Source organism: Schistocerca americana, chromosome 3 (assembly GCF_021461395.2).
Source record: "Schistocerca americana isolate TAMUIC-IGC-003095 chromosome 3, iqSchAmer2.1, whole genome shotgun sequence".
Lineage (NCBI taxonomy): Eukaryota > Metazoa > Arthropoda > Insecta > Orthoptera > Acrididae > Schistocerca > Schistocerca americana.
The window spans coordinates 568,340,171-568,361,365 of NC_060121.1; the positions used below are offsets into that span (position 1 = coordinate 568,340,171).

Here is a 21,195-nt window from a genome sequence, read left to right on the forward strand (position 1 = left end):
AACATTGGATAGGATGCTCTCTCACTATCATGCAGGAGACAAGTCTATTTTACATCAAAAATAAAATTTTCCTCCAGAAAACTATACAATTATGAGACAGAATTGACGGCCAGGAGGCAAAAATGTCAGTAATGCCGATAGGCAGATACAAAACATGTGATGCTATCCTAGCTTTTGGAACTAATAGTTTCTTCTTCGCAGAGGAGAGAGCGATCGGCCAATGAAGGTTAAAAAGGAAGGGCTGGTCACTCCGACCCCAGCATGAGAGGGAGCCACCTCTTAAGGATAGGATGGTCCCTCTCATAATGGGTCTGAGTGGTTTGCCCTTCTTCTTTAACCTTCCCCTACCTACCCCTCTCTCCTCCTAGAAGAAGGAATTATTGATTCCAAAAGCTAAGACAGACCAGGTATTTTTATATGTACCTATTGGCAGTACTGATATTTTGCCTCCTGAAATAAGTATGGGCAAGCTATTTAGTATATTTTGCCACTTACCTATTCGCATCAACTTTCTTTGGTAACAAACCAGCTAGCTCTCCACTTTCTTCCATTTCTTTAATTATGTCTAAGCCACCAATAAGTTCGCCATTGATGTACAGCTGGAACCATTACACAATTTGGTTATTTGCAGACTAATTTCAATGGCATAAAAATGCTTACAGGAAATAAATTACTGATATTTGATAAAGTAATTTCGATTGTATGTATTTGTTATAGAATACTATAAAAAAGCTTCACATCCATTGTGCCTATAACTTGTAAATCTCTGAAGCCAAGAAACCGCGACTCCTGTTCCAATGAATGAATCACAATTATTACCAGACGATTGCATTCAATAATATTTGGAAGATACTAGAATACCTTAATAGTAATTTCAATTGTAAAATTATGGTTTAAGACAATAATATTAATGAAGTTTCTATACCTCACAGAAAAATGGTAAACTTGAGGATATCAAAGCAATGGACACGTATGTGGAGTATTTTGGTGCCACATTAGAACTGCATATACTAGCAATACTGCAGTCTGTTAGTGACATTAGTAAAGAGGAGAAAACTTAAAAATAAAGATTAAGATGCTGAGGGAAAAATGGTAGCTAATACAGCCAATTAGACTGAACGGTATCAAGCCATTGGTCACCACTCAAAACTTCAAAGATGAGCCACTTCCACACTGCAGAGAAGTCATACTCAAGTAATGATGTTCAGATGATCAAATGTTCTTCCTTGTGTTGTTCACAGTGTGAGAACCATTGTTAACCTTAGATATGCTACCAAATAGGCTTAGACTAGGGCTGCAACATGACCAATATTTTCTGTGATGCACTTTGAAACGTTGATACAACCATGACCACATTCAAATTATGATCAGCACCTATGCCAGCCACAGCAAAAGCTAATAACACTAAATGCATAAGGCTTTAAAAGGTCATGTGTATGCAAGGCAACCAGTACCACTCCCAACTGGAGAGAGGAAATGAAGTGGGGATGCCACTATGAATACTGGACTGTAGATCAATGATCGCTAGTTCTCTTATAGAAAAAGTTCTGTTAAAGCATGCAAAATGACAGCAGATGTGTTTTCATTATCACACCTTGAACAACCAGAAAGATCTGCTTTGGATGGGGAGGTATCCAAGCTTGTGTGGTGTGGAGTAGTGGTAACTTAAGTGTGCGCAAAGTCATACATGGTTTTCATGTGGAACTGTGTAAATCTAACAAGAGAATATCTTTCACGCTTATGCATGTCCTTATGCATGTCAATTTAAGTAGGTGAGAATTTCACCCTATAAGACAACACTACTTGGCACAAAATGTTCATGTTATTGATATATGCCTCCAATAGAAAAGAATTAAGTGCACAGTCACAAAACTGATCTCCCAGGTTATTGCACAGTATATTTAAGAAAGAATATTTTTAAAGGCATATTTGTTTCTACTTTGGCTGTATTTATTGACAAATGTGCATTTTTGACGGAACTTCACAAATGGAGCCTCATCTCAGTGCATGCCCATTGCTATCTAGATGTGATATCTTCAAGTCATGAGTTGCAACTGTATAATAATGATTGATTATACGATTAAGAGTTGAGTTGTTTGCTGTGAACCACTTGTAAGCCTATTCCATTAATCTCTGGGTTATTGTGAAATCAGCATCCATTTTGAAGAATCCTCCAATGTCTTGGACCAACCATTTAAGTAGGAAAAGACCAGGAGCAAGCTAAGCACCAAATATTGTGGTACACCATATTTAATGTTTCCATTCTCTGAACTTTATTCTTGTGATACCAATTATTAATGTGGCCCTCTGTTTTCTAAGGTAAAGATATGACTGCATCCATGAAGGAGACTGCCTTTAATGGCATATCCTTTTAATTTTCCAAGGTGAGTTTTAGGATCTACAATTGAAACCCTTAACAAGACAGAACATGTCAAAAGGGTAACTCTTGTTTAGTTCTGCCAGAACTGAGTTTGTGGGATCATGCATTGTATTCTACATAGAGAAGCTTTACAGAAGGCTAACTGCATTGACAGTAAAAGAATATCAGAAAGGATGTTCAACATACTGATATAAGGCTTCTCCTAAAGACTTTCTGAAATCATGGGAAAGATGGAGATTAGTCTACAATTAGATGTATCATTCTTCCTTCCATTTTCATAAATGGGTGGTACTGTTACAAATTTTGATCTTTCAGGAAATACATCTTATCTCATTGACTCCTGACAAAGACAACACACATGGAGTGCTACCATGTCAGCAGAAGATTTTAGTACTTTTTGGAAGTCCCAACAACAGATGAAATTTTGGAGAGGTCACAAGAATAATTAAAGGAGAGACAGAATTTACCTGTAATACAACATAAGAACTGAATGTTACATCTTTACTCTTAATGAAACCTCTGGTGATAGAGGGATACTACATTACATTAAGTACCACTTGTCCTGGCAAGTGTACTTGCAGTAATGAAAGCTTTGTGTGTGTATTAGTGCAATCATTACTAGTACATACTGTTATAATATTGTACATAAAAGTCAGGAACTGAAATGGCAAAATGCTTTCTTAAATAAAATATCTTAGGATCCTTGCAATCCCATTGCTATTTTGGCAGTACCAACAACTAGAATATTTCATTAAAAGTTCTTTGCTGTAAATCCTTAATATTACACTTGGAAGTCCTGGTGTAATACAGGTAATGGAAGGAGTATAAGTAAAAACTCATAATTGAGGGATTGAGCAGCTAACACACACACACACACACACACACACACACACACACACACACACATTCTGCGCAACAACAAACAACTTCACACAGTGTCGATACATAGCACATTGTCAATACATCAAATGAAATGGCCCATTCGTGCATGCTCTGTTTTTCTGTTTCTTGCTTTCAATTTTCATTGGGATACTGGAACATTGCAACGCACCTACAAATGCTGCTCCATTCTGCAGTTCTGCCCTGGCCTGTGCCATTCTGCGCAGCTTTGCATCATACGTCTGTGCACGGCACTGCAGAATTGGGACACTGTAGTAGTGTGTGCAGGGGGGGGGGGGGGGGGGGGGGGGGTTACAACTGTCCTTCCATCAACAGTCTACAATTACACCACTTGTGTTGACTAAAAGGTGTCCATTTTTTTGCTTAGTACTCACTGGAGTTACACACAACACAGGTTTCCTGTTCATTAGAGGTGTCTTACTACTAACACAATGGGATGTCCAAAGTTCCAAGAATTTGAATTTTGCTCACAAATGGTTGTGAATACATGAAAATCCTATTAGGTATCTTGTCATACTTTCTTCTTGAATAAGTGTGACAAGTAGCTACTAGATGAGTGGTTTGGTTAGTTGTTTGTGACTACATTTCCATTGCCATGTTTCCGTTAATTTGTGATTCTGTAAAAGACAACTTGAGATGCAGCAAGTTTATATAGTTTTGGTTTGAACTCGGTAATCACTGTAGAAGTGCACCAAATGTTGAAACAATCTTTTGCAGAAATTCATCAGGCACCATACAAACATACAGTACAACTGGTACAAGCATTTTGAAAACTGGCAAATATTGGCTGATGATAACCGTTCCAGCCGGCTGTCAACTGGCATCACACCAGAAAATGTTCAGTAAGTGAGGGATATGATTCTAGAAAATGTTCAGTAAGTGAGGAATATGATTCTGCAAGACTGTAGACAGACCATTAAAGACTTCTAAAACACTGTGGGAGTAAGTTATGGCACTTGAGGATGAATTCTGTCAGAAGAATTGAATATGAGCAGATTTGTGCCACAACTGCTACAAGATTATCAGAATCAACATTACATAGAAGTCTCAGGATACTTAAAACAACTGATTTAAGGTGAGTCCAAACTTACTTTCAAAGGTTGTCAGAATTGATGAAACTAAGTAGCAATTATTGCAATGGAGTGTTATCCTATTCTTGGCAAGTCAAGAGTAACATTAAGTCCTAGTACGTTCATACAGCCATGCGACACTGTTAGAAAATTCCTTCCTTTGGGATGTTGTTCAACTTGTGCATCACAATGACTTGAATATTGATTATTTTGTCAAATTGTTGAGTTATGTGAATTTTTATTATTGGAAACAAAAAAATGTTACTTGGCACCATATTTGAAGAATAGTTAAGAACTGGCACTACTTCTTTCACTAGAGATTGCACTACAACTGCAGCCTTGTGAACAGGCACATTGTTGTGGAGGAAGAAGAGATACCTCCCCTTCATTGTTCTGGATGAGCAGTCTCAATCCTCTTCCGCAATTAGTCAGTGATGTATAAATCATCTAACTGGGAATTTACAGTGGTGCCAGTGGACCTATGGATAATGCTTTGAGCCTCAAAAAAGGCCATGAGCATTACCTTCACTTTTGATTTTACCTTCTGCGCCTTCTTCAGTCTTGGCAAACAATCTGAAACTCATTCAGCACTGTGTCATCTTGTAGTAGACTGATAACCTCAGTATCATCACCCCTGATGACTTTTGCAAAAGAGAACTGCCTCCTCCTTTCATTTCACAGCTGGAATTCATGAATCATTGTTTCAGGTATGCAGAACAAACTCTGCATTTTTCTGTTTGAAAACATCCTAGAGAATGTCTTACACAATTGATTAAAGTCAATACGTTCTTCAGTGATAGCTCTGCATGAGTGATGATGTTCAGTTTTCAAAAGGTCATGAATTTTCAATGTTTCTGTTGGATTAAATCGAGGTGGGCACCCTAACCTCTCTCTATCTGTATATTCTTCCACGACTTCAACAGTTATCGCTGTAGCCTTTTTAATGGTCTCATATGTCTCCTTAGCCATTTTGCCAATTAAAACATGGAATTTTATCCCAGTTTATAGCTCCATTGCAATTTGTGATAAAACAACATTACAGCCACACATGCATTACTTAACACTGTCTGCTCACAACTGGCCAGGAAAATGCCCATGTGGTGTTTATAGTTGTTAGTTCAATCTGCCACCATAGTTATTGTGCTACATCACTTATATAAATGGAACAAAATCAGTCTAGGAATTTTTCAGACAGAAGATGTGAACAGGACTGTTAGTAAAAAGTTTGCCCCTTCTTGCCAGACAAGAACAAAAATTTCTATCACGATGTTCTGAAGTGTTTGAAGGAGGGCTCAAGGAGAAAGTTCACGGAAGTGTTGTAGGAATGACTGGGTACTCCACCAACACAATGCACAACTGCAAATGGTCTAAGTTGTTCAGGAATTTCTTACTAAAAGCAGGATGACAGTTGGAAACTGCACACTAGGCCAGGAATCAAAACTGGGACCTTCACTTTTTACCAGCAAGTATTTGGAAGGTAGGAGATGAGTTACTGGTGGAAGTGAAGATGGGTCACCAAACATGCTTGTCTATTTAGTCAGCAGAGCACTTGCCCACAAAGGCAAAGGTCCCAGGTTCAAGTCATGGTCCAACACACAGTTTGAATCTGCCAGGAAGTTTCAAAGCAGTGGCACACTGTACTGCAGAATGAAAATTCTTTCTGCAAACACGATACTTGTTCTCTACCCATTGCACTCACTATACTTAGTTACATGTGAATACTAATATTACCCAAAATGGAAATCAGGTTGAAGGGGCAGAGATTTGATATAGTGTAGGTGGCTCAAGCAGAATCACCGATGGTACTGAAGATTGTTACAAAGATGGGCCTGCAGGATGAATTCCAAAGGTGGCAAAATATTATGATTGGTGTATTATTCCCATGGGAACCACTCTGACTGTGATGGTACCAAATAAGATCTTTATACGACTTAATAAGTTTAACTAATACATCCCATAAACTTTTGGAGACCACCTGATACTTGAGGGACTACTACTTAATATACAATACTTCTTACATGGTTCTGAAAATATACATATCTACTAATGGTTTACCTGTGGGTAGGTGGGCCAATTTGAAAATGTTTTTAGACCCTGCCTTACTTCCTCATCTGCAAGTATATTAAAAGACTTGTATTTGGCATTATGTTTGTCCAAAATGCCTACTATCGTTTTACTGAAGCCACATCTTGGTTCTTCTGGTGTTCCTTTCATGAAAAGCATTACTGGTGCAGCTGTTATCAACTTCCTCAACCTTGTATTGAGTTCTTCTTTAGAGCTTTGTTCTTCAACTTTCGGTGGCAACAATGGCTGACTCGAAACCTGGAAAAAAAAAAAAAAAAGAATCAGCATTTTCCTTAATTTTTAATCTGACAAAATTGTACTTTTACCAACAAAAATGTTGGTTGAGTTGTTGTTTTTTTTTTTAATCACTGAACATGACTTTTACATAAATCCCAAACTTTCCGTTACTTCACACCCTGTACCCCAAGAGTTCGGTCGCAGATTTTCAAAAGGAAAATATTGTTTACATTGAATTACTGATAAATTGCCAAGACTTTTTGGATGTACTCTGCCATAACAACATTTCTGTAGCTAATTTAATTTGACACTGATTAGCACTACTGACATACTTTCACACAATTTAATCACAACAATCTTTTAAAACTGACACATTGCATATCCTGCGATATTTTCACAACGTGGGTCACCGGAACACGCAATAGATAAATAAAATAAATTTTAATACGTAGTTTAAAAACAAAGATGATGTGACTTACCAAACGAAAGCGCTGGCAGGTCGATAGACACACAAACAAACACAAACATACACACAAAATTCAAGCTTTCGCAACAAACTGTTGCCTCATCAGGAAAGAGGGAAGGAGAGGGAAAGACGAAAGGATGTGGGTTTTAAGGGAGAGGGTAAGGAGTCATTCCAATCCCGGGAGCGGAAAGACTTACCTTAGGGGGAAAAAAGGACAGGTATACACTCGCACACACACACATATCCATCCACACATATACAGACATACTGGTCTTTAAATATGTCTGCTTGTGTGTGTGTGTGTGTGTGTGTGTGTGTGCGCGCGAGTGTATACCCGTCCTTTTTTCCCCCTAAGGTAAGTCTTTCCGCTCCCGGGATTGCAATGACTCCTTACCCTCTCCCTTAAAACCCACATCCTTTCGTCTTTCCCTCTCCTTCCCTCTTTCCTGATGAGGCAACAGTTTGTTGCGAAAGCTTGAATTTTGTGTGTATGTTTGTGTTTGTTTGTGTGTCTATCGACCTGCCAGCGCTTTCGTTTGGTAAGTCACATCATCTTTGTTTTTAGATATATTTTTCCCACGTGGAATGTTTCCCTCTATTATATTAATACGTAGTTTGTATCATATTTTGCAATTTTTAGACAAAATAATCACAAACAAATGTTATCTATGATATTATTTGGTGCCAAAGCATAATCATCAGATTCCAGTAGCAGCTCAACAAGCATTTAAGTGTAATGGTACAAACCAATTGGTTCACTTTCTTTGTCAATTCTGCAGCTTTGGCTCCATCAACTCGATCAAGTAAAATGTCTCCATTTAGCAGCAGGCATGTTGGTACAGATGATACATCATATTTCATTGAAACTTCTGGAACATCTTCAGCAGGGCATTTAGCAAATTTTACTCCCTGGAAAGTCACAATCATTAAACAATACACTGAAAATTTTGAATAAAATAAAAATAAATCAAAAATTTTATTTCATTTACTAATTCTCTATAACAGGTATGGGAGATAACATATACTGTCACAAAGATAATATCACACATTTTACAGTAAACAACTTGCTCAAAAAAAAAAAACATTGCTAGCCTGAAAGCCTTGAGTATTTAAAATATAAAAAGAATTCAACAGCTAACACCAAGATCTAGTGTATTTATAGGTGAATACCAGATACACATACAATGCAAATTCTGTTTTTGTAAATATGAAAACATGATGAGAAAGACATCAATGTTTTGCCAACCTGAATGAAGCATTTAACATATATTTGGCAGAGAAGCATTAATTTTACTGTGTTTTTAATGAAACATTGTAGCCATGAAAACCAATCACAGTGAGTGCAGAATATTAATACCTAGGTTTTTTTCAAAGGTTCCTCACGTGACTGACAGAGTTTAGTGCTCATCTTAAAAGTAAGGCTATCTTACAGTAACTTACATTTAACTCTGGCTGCTTTGCCAGCTCTTCAAGCACCTCATTCATTGTTTCACACTGCTTGGCCCAATCGGCATAAAAGTGAACCACAACCAGGCTATTAGATCTGAAATGAATCATTGTATTATTACACAGTCACAAGTGCCTTGCCTTATAATTTAACTTCAGTGCACACAAAACAGCAGAATTTAAAACAGTTTATACGTATATGAAATATCAATAGCTAAATGAAAAGTAGAATTTTTGTTAACACTGTCTGCCAACCTACACTGATATACGTAATTGGACAGATAAAAAATCTACACACCAAGCGACGGCAGAACACACACATTAAAGGTTATAATTAGGCAAGCTTTCAGAGCCAGTGGCTCATTCTTCAGCCAGAAGGAGCCACTGGCTCCAAAAGCTTGTCTAATTATAACATTCAGTGTGTGTTCTGACGCTGCTTGGTGAAGGAGATTTTTTTATCTATGCAGTTATACTGTCAAAGATTGATTGTTTTCATTGTTATAACATATACTGATAGCAGCACCTGCTACATAATGTATACACTAGCTGTTGCCTGCAGCTGCATTTGCCTATCGGTAATGTTGTTATGATGATTGTGTGTTTTGATTAGCATAGCTTGTGATGTGCATGACCCCCCCACCTAACTACTCCAGCGCACAATGCGACGGCATGCACATTACGTCCGCCAAGTGGTGCGGGCGTACATCTATGCATCTTGCTATACAACTAGCTATACATTACACAACATGTGTATTATGTACCAAATTTAATAATTTTTAAAATAGTTTTATGTCCACTGATGGAAAAAAAGAAGACATTCCATTCCCTACTTCACACTATTAGGTGTTTTTTTAAGTACAGGGTTATTACAAATGATTCAAGCGATTTCACAGCTCTACAATAACTTTATTATTTGAGATATTTTCACAATGCTTTGCACACACATACAAAAACTCAAAGTTTTTTTAGACATTCACAAATGTTCGATATGTGCCCCTTTAGTGATTTGGCAGACATCAAGCCGATAATCAAGTTCCTCCCACACTCGGCGCAGCATGTCCCCATCAATGAGTTCGAAAGCATTGTTGATGCGAGCTCGCAGTTCTGGCACGTTTCTTGGTAGAGGAGGTTTAAACACTGAATCTTTCACATCACTATGCGTGAAACTTGCCCGCACGCGTTCAACCGTTTCTTCGCTCACTGCAGGCCGACCCGTTGATTTCCCCTTACAGAGGCATCCAGAAGCTTTAAACTGCGCATACCATCGCCAAATGGAGTTAGCAGTTGGTGGATCTTTGTTGAACTTCGTCCTGAAGTGTTGTTGCACTGTTATGACTGACTGATGTGAGTGCATTTCAAGCACGACATACGCTTTCTCAGCTCCTGTCGCCATTTTGTCTCACTGCGCTCTCGAGCGCTCTGGCGGCAGAAACCTGAAGTGCGGCTTCAGCCGAATAAAACTTTATGAGTTTTTCTACGTATCTGTAGTGTGTTGTGATCATAAGTCAATGAATGGAGCTACAGTGAATTTATGAAATTGCTTCAATCATTTGTAATAGCCCTGTAGTTTATATTCTTCCTCAGGGTTCAAGCTATTTCCATACTAAATTTGATTGAAATCAATTAAGTGGTTTTGTCATAAAAAGGTAAAAGACAAACTTTTGCATTGATAATATTACACTACTGGCCATTAAAATTGTTACACCATGAAGATGACGTGCTACAGACGCGAAATTTAACAGACAGGAAGAAGATGCTGTGATATGCAAATGATTAGCTTTTCAGAGCATTCACACAAGGTTGGCACCGGTGGCGACACCTGCAACGTGCTGACATGAGGAAAGTTTCCAACCTATTTCTCATACACAAACAGCAGTTGACCAGCGCTGCCTGGTGAAACGCTGTTGTGATGCCTCGTGTCAGGAGGAGAAATGCGTACCATCACATTTGCGACTTTGATAAAGGTCGGATTGTAGCCTATTGCGATTGCAGTTTATCGTATCGCGACATTGCTGCTCGCGTTGGTCGAGATCCAATCACTGTTAGCAGAATATGGAATCGGTGGGTTCAGGAGGGTAATACAGAACACCGTGCTGTATCCCAACGGCCTCGTATCACCAGCAGTCGAGATGACAGGCATCTTATTCGCGTGGCTGTAACGGATCATGCAGCCACGTCTCAATCCCTGAGTCAACAGATGGGGACGTTTGCATGACAACAACCATCTGCATGAACAGTTCGAAAAAGTTTGCAGCAGCATGGACTATCAGCTCAGAGACCATGGCTGCGGTCACCCTTGACGCTACATCACAGACAGGAGTACCTGCGATGATGTACTCAACAACGAACCTGGGTGCACCAATGGCAAAATGTCATTTTTTCGGATGAATCCAGGTTCTGTTTACAGCATCATGATGGTCGCATCTGTGTTTGGCGACATTGCGGTGAACACACACTGGAAGCGTGTATTCGTCAAAGCCATACTGGCGTATCATCCGGTATGATGGTATGGGGTGCCATTGGTTACACGTCTTGGTCACCTCTTATTTGCATTGACGGCACTTTGAACAGTGGACATTACATTTCAGATGAGTTACAACCCGTGACTCTACCCTTCATTCGATCCCTGCGAAACCCTACATTTCAGCAGGATACTGCACGACCGCATGTTGCAGGTCCTGTAAGGGCCTTTCTCGATACAGAAAATGTTCAAATGCTGCCCTGGCCAGCACATTCTCCAGATCTCTCGCCAACTGAAAACGTCCAATGTTAGGTGCGTAATGGGGCCCCTTAGGGATATGGCGGCTAAGGAGGGGAAGAAATCCAGTGTGCACTCCGTGTGCATTCCGGGTGGAGTCATTCCTGATGTGGAAAGGGTCCTTCCGGATGCCATGAAGAGCACAGGGTGCAGCCAGCTGCAGGTGGTGGCACATGTCAGCACTAATGACGTGTGTCACTTTGGATCTGAGGAAATTCTCTCTGGATTCCAGCGGCTATCTGATTTGGTGAAGGCTGCCGGTCTTGCTTACGAGATGAAGGCAGAGCTCACCATCTGCAGCATCGTTGACAGAACCGACTGCGGACCTTTGGTGCAGAGCCGGGTGGAGGGTCTGAATCAGAGGCTCAGACGGTTTTGCGACCGTGTTGGCTGCAGATTCCTTGACTTGCACCATAGGGTGGTGGGGTTTCGGGTTCTACTGAATAGGTTAGGAGTTCACTACACTCAGCTGGCGGCTACACGGGTAGCGGAGGCTGTGTGGCGTGGACTGGGCGGTTTTTTAGGTTAGAAGGCCTCGGGAAAGTACGGGGTGGGCTGCAATCTCAAAGGGTGCATGGCAAATACAGGACGTGCTTGGATCAAGGAACAGTCGGAATTGTAGTTGTAAATTGTTGCAGTTGTGCTGGGAAAGTCCCTGAGCTTCAAGCGCTAATAGAAAGCACAGAAGCTGAAATTGTTATAGGTATAGAAAGCTGGCTAAAGCCTGAAATAAGTTCTGCAGAAATTTTTACGAAGTCTCAGGCGGTGTTCAGGAAAGATAGATTACGCAGAATTGGTGGTGGAGTATTTGTGTCTGTCAGTAGTGGTTTATCTTGCAGTGAAGTCGAAGTAGATACTCCGTGCGAATTGGTATGGTTATACTTAACAGCCGAACTAAGTTAGTAATTGGTTCCTTCTACCGACCCCCAGACTCCGATGATATAGTTGCTGAACAGTTCAGAGAAAATTTCAGTCTCGTAACAAATAAATACCCCACTCACACGGTTATAGTTGGTGGGGACTTCAACCTTCCCTCGATATGTTGGCAAAAATACTTGTTCAAAACCGGTGGTAGGCAGAAAACATTTTCAGAGATTGTCCTAAATGCTTTTTCCGAAAATTATTTCGAGCAGTTAGTCCACGAACCCACACGAATTGTAAATGGTTGCGAAAACACACTTGACCTCTTAGCCAAAAACAATCCAGAGCTAATAGAGAGCATCATGACTGATACAGGGATTAGTGATCACAAGGTCGTTGTAGCTAGGCTCAATACCGTTTCTTCCAAATCCACCAAAAACAAACGCAAAATAATTTTATTTAAAAAAGTGGATAAAGTGTCACTAGAAGCTTTCCTAAGAGAGAATCTCCATTCCTTCCAAACTGACTATGCAAATATAGACGAAATGCGGCTCAAATTCAAAGATATAGTAGCAACAGCAATTGAGAGATTCATACCTCATAAATTGGTAAGAGATGGAACTGATCCCCGTGGTACACAAAACAGGTCCAAACGCTGTTGCAGAGGCAACGGAAAAAGCATGCGAAGTTTAGAAGAATGCGAAATCCTGAAGATTGGCTAAAATTTACAGACGCGCAAAATTTGGCACGGACTTCAATGCGAGATGCCTTTAATAGGTTCCACAACGAAACATCGTCTCGAAATTTGGTAGAAAATCCAAAGAAATTCTGGTCGTATGTAAAGTACACAAGCGGCAAGACGCAGTCAATACCTTCGCTGCGCAGTGCCGATGGTACCGTTACCGACGATTGTGCCGCTAAAGTGGAGTTATTGAACGCAGTTTTCCGAAATTCCTTCACCAGGGAAGACGAATGGAATATTCCAGAATTTGAAACACGAACAGCTGCTAGCATGAGTTTCTTAGAAGTAGATACCTTAGGGGTTGCAAAGCAACTCAAATCGCTTGATACGGGCAAGTCTTCAGGTACAGATTGTATACCGATTAGGTTCCTTTCAGATTACGCTGACACACTAGCTCCCTACTTAGCAATCATATACAACCGCTCGCTCACCGATAGATCTGTACCTACAGATTGTAAAATTGCGCAGGTCGCACCGGTGTTTAAGAAGGGTAGTAGGAGTAATCCATCGAACTACAGACCTATATCATTGACGTCGGTTTGCAGTAGGGTTTTGGAGCATATACTGTATTCAAACATAATGAATCACCTCGAGGGGAACAATCTATTGATACGTAATCAGCATGGTTTCAGGAAACATCGCTCTTGTGCAACGCAGCTAGCTCTTTATTCGCACAAAGTAATGGCCGCTATCGACAGGGGATCTCAAGTTGATTCCGTATTTCTAGATTTCTGGAAAGCTTTTGACACCGTTCCTCACAAGCGACTTCTAATCAAGCTGCGGGCCTATGGGGCATCGTCTCAGTTGTGCGACTGGATTCGTGATTTCCTGTCAGGAAGGTCGCAGTTCGTAGTAATAAATGGCAAATCATCGAGTAAAACTGAAGTGATATCAGGTGTTCCCCAGGGAAGCGTCCTGGGACCTCTGCTGTTCCTGATCTATATAAATGACCTGGGTGACAATCTGAGCAGTTCTCTTAGGTTGTTCGCAGATGATGCTGTAATTTACCGTCTAGTAAGGTCATCCGAAGACCAGTATCAGTTGCAAAGCGATTTAGAAAAGATTGCTGTATGGTGTGGCAGGTGGCAGTTGACGCTAAATAACGAAAAGTGTGAGGTGATCCACATGAGTTCCAAAAGAAATCCGTTGGAATTCGATTACTTGATAAATAGTACAATTCTCAAGGCTGTCAATTCAACTAAGTACCTAGGTGTAAAAATTACGAAGAACTTCAGTTGGAAAGACCACATAGATAATATTGCGGGGGAGGCGAGCCAAAGGTTGCGTTTCATTGGCAGGACACTTAGAGGATGCAACAAGTCCACTAAAGAGATGGCTTACACTACATTCGTTCGTCCTCTGTTAGAATATTGCTGCGCGGTGTGGGATCCTTACCAGGTGAGATTGACCGAGGACATCGAAAGGGTGCAAAAAAGGGCAGCTCGTTTTGTATTATCGCGTAATAGGGGAGAGAGTGTGGCAGATATGATACGCAAGTTGGGATGGGAGTTATTAATGCAAAGACATTTTTCGTCGCGGCGAGATCTATTTACGAAATTTCAGTCACCAACTTTCTCTTCCGAATGCGAAAATATTTTGTTGAGCCCCACCTACATAGGTAGGAATGATCATCAAAATAAAATAAGAGAAATCAGAGCTCGAACAGAAAGGTTTAGGTGTTCGTTTTTCCCACGCGCTGTTCGGGAGTGAAATGGTAGGGAGATAGTATGATTGTGGTTCGATGAACCCTCTGCCAAGCACTTAAATGTGAATTGCAGAGTAATCATGTAGATGCAGATGTAGAACAATGGTGACCGAGCAACTGGCTCGTCATAACGCCAGTCACTACTCTTTATGAACTGTGGCATCGTGTTGAAGCTGCATGGGCACCTGTACCAGTACACACCATCCAAGCTCTGTTTGACTTGATGCCCAGGCGTATCAAGGCCGTTATTACAGCCAGAGGTGGTTGTTCTGGGGACTAATTTCTCAGCATCTATGCACCCAAATTGCGTGAAAATGTAATCACATGTCAGTTCTAGTATAATATATTTGTCCAATGAATACCCGTTTATCATCTGCATTTCTTCTTGGTGTAGCAATTTTAATGGCCAGTAGTGTATTATGAATTTTACAATCAATTAAACCATGTAAACACATGGAAAAATGCCACAAAGACATTAACATACTACATTATAAGTTATCAAGCACATAGTACGTTCAACACGTAATTCCTCTTGAACGAAAATTATTTCAACTAGGATAGGTGTGTTACCTTTATATCAGCTAACAAATGACGTTAATTCTTACAACTAATAACATCACATATGTTGTTTTCTTGACATTCCTCAATTCAGAAGGAGTTCACAGAATATATTGTATGTAGAATAGTAATAATCAACTTAGAACAACAGCAAACACTGAGGGGACAAAAGTCATGGGATAGTGATGTGCACATCAACAGATAGCAGCAATATTGCACACACAAAGTACAAAAGAGTAGTGTATTGGCAGGGCTGTCATTTTTATTCAGGTGGTTCATGTCAAAAGGCGTCTGAAGTGAAACATTCCATTTCGAAAATCGTTAGGGAAATTAATATTTTGAGATTCACGGTGTCAAGAGTGTGCTGAGAATGCCAAATTTCAGGCATTACTTCTCATTCTGGACAACACTGCTTATCTGTGGGTGGATTCTCTCAATATGGCATAAGTATCACTAGTTCCTTTCATCAAAGGGTTCGAAAAGTGCTGTGTTCAATGCCCTGGATGCTCACGAGGGCAAAATACTTAAGAAGAAAAGTGACGAAAATCTTGACAGTGATTAAAAAAAATAGTGCTAGTGAAGTTAATAGTCAAATCAATGAAATCTGATTATAAAGTTTCTATTTCAGGGTAATGTTATCAACACAACAACATTTTAATGCAGCTAAGAGTGGCTATATTGTTAGCAGCTTATTATGTAAATGGTTAATGTAGGAGCAGTTTTCCTTCACTCAGAGTCTCTCTTTTCTCCCCCTCAAAGTTAAGAGTGCTGTTATATTTTTAAAAATAGGGCAAGTTATTTGCATATATTTCATGTCTGTTACTGTAAACACTATTTATGCATCACATGTGCAACATACATCACTTGTATTAATAAAAATTTTAACATAATTATGCTATAAACTATACTTATATAGCTAGAGAAATTATGCTGGTTTAGCACATTTGTTGCCAAAGGGCTTTCTTTGACTAATACTGCTGTATCAGAAGTCTTAAAGTGACCTAAGTCTTAAAAGGATGGACGTACTGTACTATTTTATTGTCGACACATTAGATCATCTGAAAAACATTTAAATTCTATCTATTCTATTGCCCAATTTGTGTTTTTGGTGTTATGAGGAAAGGGATGGAATGTCATCATACAGATACAGTAATTGAAACACTATTTACAGGTATATTATTTGATTTTATAAGAACGTAAAACTTTTATCCCCTATCCTTTGACAGAGGTCTTCATGTGTCCAAGTGCAATATTTGTAGCAATCATCTTCAGGATAAGTACTGGGGTCTGGGGTGGTCTTCCCTAAACGACATCACTTTGTTGTACAGAACGCTATTGCCTTGTTAATTTAACAGCTCATCGGCAAGCAACAGAATGTCAGCAGCTCGAGCACAGAGGCAGCATTTTACTGCAGCCATACAGTAGATCTCTTGGGTCACTTGTTTATCATGTTGAACCCAAGCCTTAAAGAGCTATTGGCTGGCAAGGACACAAGCTGGGTGAACTGGAATCACTGGCAGTAAGGTTGCCAATAGCTTGTGCCACGGCATTTATCTCAATATCTTCTTATATTTTAAGCATACAAGATTCTTGAAAATTTGTACATCAGCCACACACCAACCAATCAACAGCTGTGTTGTCCCAGTTGCACATGATCTTCACCCTCCAATACGGGACTAATAATAGAATACGTCTCTCAGTTTTGTCAACACACATGTCTCTGCAGTCACATGCCAGATCATAAAGGCTTGCGGCATACAGTGTGGCTACAAAATACTTTGTGGGCCTCCTCAGATCCTGTGGTCACGGTGAATATAGCAAATCAGCAATAGCCTTACACCACCTGGACAGTGGCCGACCTTTCAGTTTTCAAGTTGCCTGTGCGCTTGCTTCGAGGCTATGGATTGGGAGAATTTTGGGGAAGAGCGATTCATCTGTAAACAAGACTGCACATAGGACGCTGATGAGATCTATTCTCGAGAACTGCTTGAGTGTTTGGTTTCCATACCTCATTGGATTGAAGGAAGACACTGAAGCAATTCAGCGACAGGCTACTAGATTTGTTACCGGTAGGTTCAAACATATGTAAGTGTTACGGAGAAAAATTGGGAACTCAAATGGGAATCTATGGAGGGAAGGTGACAGTCTTTTCGAGAAACGTTAAGAAAATTTAGAGAACCGACATTTGAAGCTGACTGCCAAACGATTCCACTGCTGCCAACAAATATTGCGCATAAGGACCACAAAGATAAGATACGAGAAATGTACAGAGGCATATAGACAGTCATTTTTCCCTTGCTCTATTTGCAAGTGGAGCAGGACTAGAAGTGCTATTAAGTGCCCCAGAACCCTGCAGTTTAATTCCACTGATGAGCATTGCTGCGCAAATGTGGACAAAATGTTGGATTTACAGACTTTTGTACTTTATACAATATGGCCCAACACACTAAAGAATTTTATTCAAACTGACACTAGCTATAGAAACCTACGGACTTATCATGCATTAACTGCTATGTATTTAGTTTTATTGCAGCTAAAATTAATTTTGTGAAACTAAATCTGCTTGCAAACAATTCCTGGTCTCTACTTAATGGTGGGCGTTTCACATTACTTGTTTTGCTCTTTTACCATTAACTTGGTTATTGTGAAGAAAACAAATAGTTATCAGCATAACAACACACAAATATATTGGAAAGTAGGGTGTCTATAAATAATCTTTCTGTTGCAGCTGTCATTTCTTATTTCAGACGAATTTCATCTGTAATCACAATCAGCCATTTGACATTCAATAATCGACGAAGGTCTTCTCTCTATGCAGTGCAGTCTTCTGCAGTATATTGTTGTGCCGCCACGACAGTACGTGCAAACGGCGATAGAGGCGCTCCGCAACTCGGCTGAGCACGGGAGCGCCACCTAGCTACGAACGGCGCCGGCCGCATGTCACGGCACGGCAGTCGAATAAGAGATACTGAGCTGTTATCATGTAACGAGCTATTGTTTCTAAGTGAGTGTGTTTGAATATCCACGCAATTATTGGTGATTAAAGGTTATAACACTTTTTGGCAATGAGGTCGGATATTTTCACTGCGTTGTGGATTTGTGTGTTCGTGACGGGGCAGACGTGGAACAGCTTATGCAAGCGCTCATTGAACAACAAACACAGCTGACGGCTGCTATTCAGGCGTTGTCGACGTCACTTACTCATCGTCTGTCTTCCTCTTCTCCGCCTCCATTCCCGCCTTACGACGGGGTTGCTGAAGATTGGGAGGATTATGAGAAGCGTTTGCGGCAACACTTCTTGGCTTTCGGCATTGTCGACACTCCTATGTGTAAGTCGTTATTTCTATCTTGGATTTCCCCACGGATCTATCAGCTGCTATCTCAGTTAGCCCCTCTGTGGGAACCTGCCTCTCTGTCCTCCCAAGAAATGTGTGACTTATTGTCTAACTATTACCGAAAAAACACCCACGTCGTCGCTGCCCGTGTGGCGTTCTACCAGTGTCGTAAACAGCCCCATCAATCTTACCGGGCTTGGGCGGCGGAACTACACGGTCTGAGTAGGAAATATCAGTTTGTCACGGACACTCATCATGAGTCTTATGCTGATTCAATGGTTAGGGATGCTATTCTACGGGTTGCTCCTGATAAAGAAGTTCGGCAACGTGCCCTACAACTGCCAAACCCGTCGTTGTCTGAAGTTCTAAGCATCGCTCAATCCTTTGAAGTGTCTCACGCTGCTGGCGCGCAAATAGACACGTGGTGTGATGTAGGCGCTGTACAGTCAACTTTCGGCACGGACAATTTGCCTGTTTCACAGGAGAACGAAGATGTGGCGGCGGTTCACTCGCGTAAACAACAGAAGCAGGTTCGTTCCGCACTTCCCTTTTGTCCACGTTGTTTCGTACAGCATGACAGGGCCTCTTGTCCAAAACGTTGGGCCACGTGTAATTCATGTAGGAAAAAAGGCCACATTGCTTCTGTGTGTCAGTCCCCTAAAGTTCCCGTCGGCGAGGACGAGGCATTGGACATGGATGTTAACTGTGTGCTTTCTCAAACAAATAAGTTGTTTGTTACTGTTCGTGTTCTGGATAAAGACATTCACATGCAAGTGGACATTGGCTCTGCAGTAACTCTCATTAATTCTCGCACGTATTTGGAGTTGGGCTCCCCTCCCTTGTCTCCAGTTACACGAAATCTGAGAACTTATAATAAACAGAAAATTCCTATCACTGGCCAGTTTGATGCTTCCACTGCCTACAAGTCTGTTGTTAGGCCCCTCACGTTTTATGTGGTGGATCATGCGGGCACTGGAAACCTGTTCGGTTATGATGCTTTCCAGCTGTTCGGGTTCTCCATTGATGATGATGTGCATCTCATATCTGAGGATATTCCGTATCAACAGCTGGATGGATTGTGTTCTGAATTTCCGTCCGTGTTCTCTGCTGGTCTGGATCGTGCCAAGGATTTTGAAGCCCACATTACTCTTAAACCTACAGCTCGCCCTAAGTTTTTCCGGGCACGCCCTATTCCGGTGGCGTTGCGTGCACCTGTCAAGGCTGAGATAGACAGGTTAACAGCTTCAGGGATTCTCCTTCCTGTTACCTCCAGCGAATGGGCATCGCCAATCGTGGTGGTTTCTAAACCAAATGGGAGTCTGCGATTGTGTGGTGATTTTAAAGCCACTGTCAACGCTCAGAGCCTCATTGACACTTATCCTCTTCCCTGTCCTGAGGAGTTATTTACCAAGCTCGCTGGGGCCAGTTCATTTCCAAACTTGACTTATCAGAGGCGTACCATCAGTTGCCGTTGGATGCTTCTTCCAAGGAATTTCTCGTCATCAACACTCCTTGTGGGTTGTATCAGTACCAGCGGTTACCATTTGGCGTCGCTAGCACGCCAGCCATTTTTCAGCGGTTTTTGGAACAGCTCACGGCTTCCGTTCCCGGCTGCATAAACTATCTGGATGACATTGTTGTCACGGAGGCCTCCACTGAGGAGCACCTTTGCAATTTGCGTTCACTGTTTCGGGTTTTGCATTCGGCTGGGTTGAGGTGCAATCTGGACAAGTCACAGTTCTTCCAACCCTCCATTGTGTATCTTGGTTTTCCACTTGTCCCGCGAGGGTATACGTCCTCTACGTCAGCACGTTGCAGCCTTTAACGCTCTATCCCGGCCGTCTACGGTCAAAGAACTTCAGGCATTTCTAGGCAAGATTGCTTATTATCACAAATTCATTCCATCTGCGGCGGCGGTAGCTCATCCTCTGCATCAGCTGTTACGCAAAAACATCCCTTTCTGTTGGTCCGACGAGTGTGAGCAGGCTTTTGTCCACCTGAAGGCTCATTTGCAGTCGGCACCTTGTCTTGCTACATTCCGTCCGGGTCAGCACTTTGTTCTGGCGACTGACGCCTCACAGTATGGCCTAGGGGCTGCTCTCGCCCATCGGTATGAGGATGGGTCGGAACGATCCATCGCCTATGCTTCCAAGACCCTCAACGATGTGCAACGGCGTTACTCTCAAATCGAAAAGGAGGCGCTCGCTATCATTTATGCTCTAAAAAAGTTCAGCGTTTTTTTTGTATGGTTCTAAGTTTCACCTCATCACCGACCACAAGCCGCTGGTCTCTGTTCAGCCCATTGGTGTCGCTTCCGGATAAGGCAGCTCACTGCCTGCAACGTTGGGCCTTATACTTGTCTCATTTTCACTACGAGATCCACTATCGCCCCACGGCCCAGCACGCCAACGCTGACACATTGTCGCGATTGCCGATGGGTCCCATCCCGGTTTTCGATCGTGATGAACTACTCTGTTTCTACATTGATGAGGAAGAACGTTGTGCGGTCGAAACTACCATGCCTTGCGCCTTCGTCTGTCTGTTCATGATGGTTTTGTTCTTCTGGCCACGGATGACGCATCTCCACGGGTCGTGGTGCCAGCCTCTCTTCGCAAAGATGTTCTCAAACTGTTGCATGAAGGCCATTGGGGTATTTCTCAGACTAAGTCCCTG

General features: G+C 41.4%; 1 protein-coding gene across 1 annotated transcript in view; it reads right to left on the reverse strand.

Moving 5' to 3' along the window:
* Window positions 1-21,195, reverse strand: part of LOC124607282 (glutaredoxin-3) — a 48,350-nt gene that overhangs the window by 11,933 nt on the left and 15,222 nt on the right. Inside the window, exons 2-5 of the mRNA XM_047139562.1 lie at window positions 8,558-8,660; window positions 7,865-8,026; window positions 6,406-6,672; window positions 496-599 (exon numbers count right to left, since the gene is read on the reverse strand). Coding sequence (XP_046995518.1) covers window positions 496-599; window positions 6,406-6,672; window positions 7,865-8,026; window positions 8,558-8,660 — 636 coding nt within the window. The remainder of the gene's footprint in view (window positions 1-495; window positions 600-6,405; window positions 6,673-7,864; window positions 8,027-8,557; window positions 8,661-21,195) is intronic.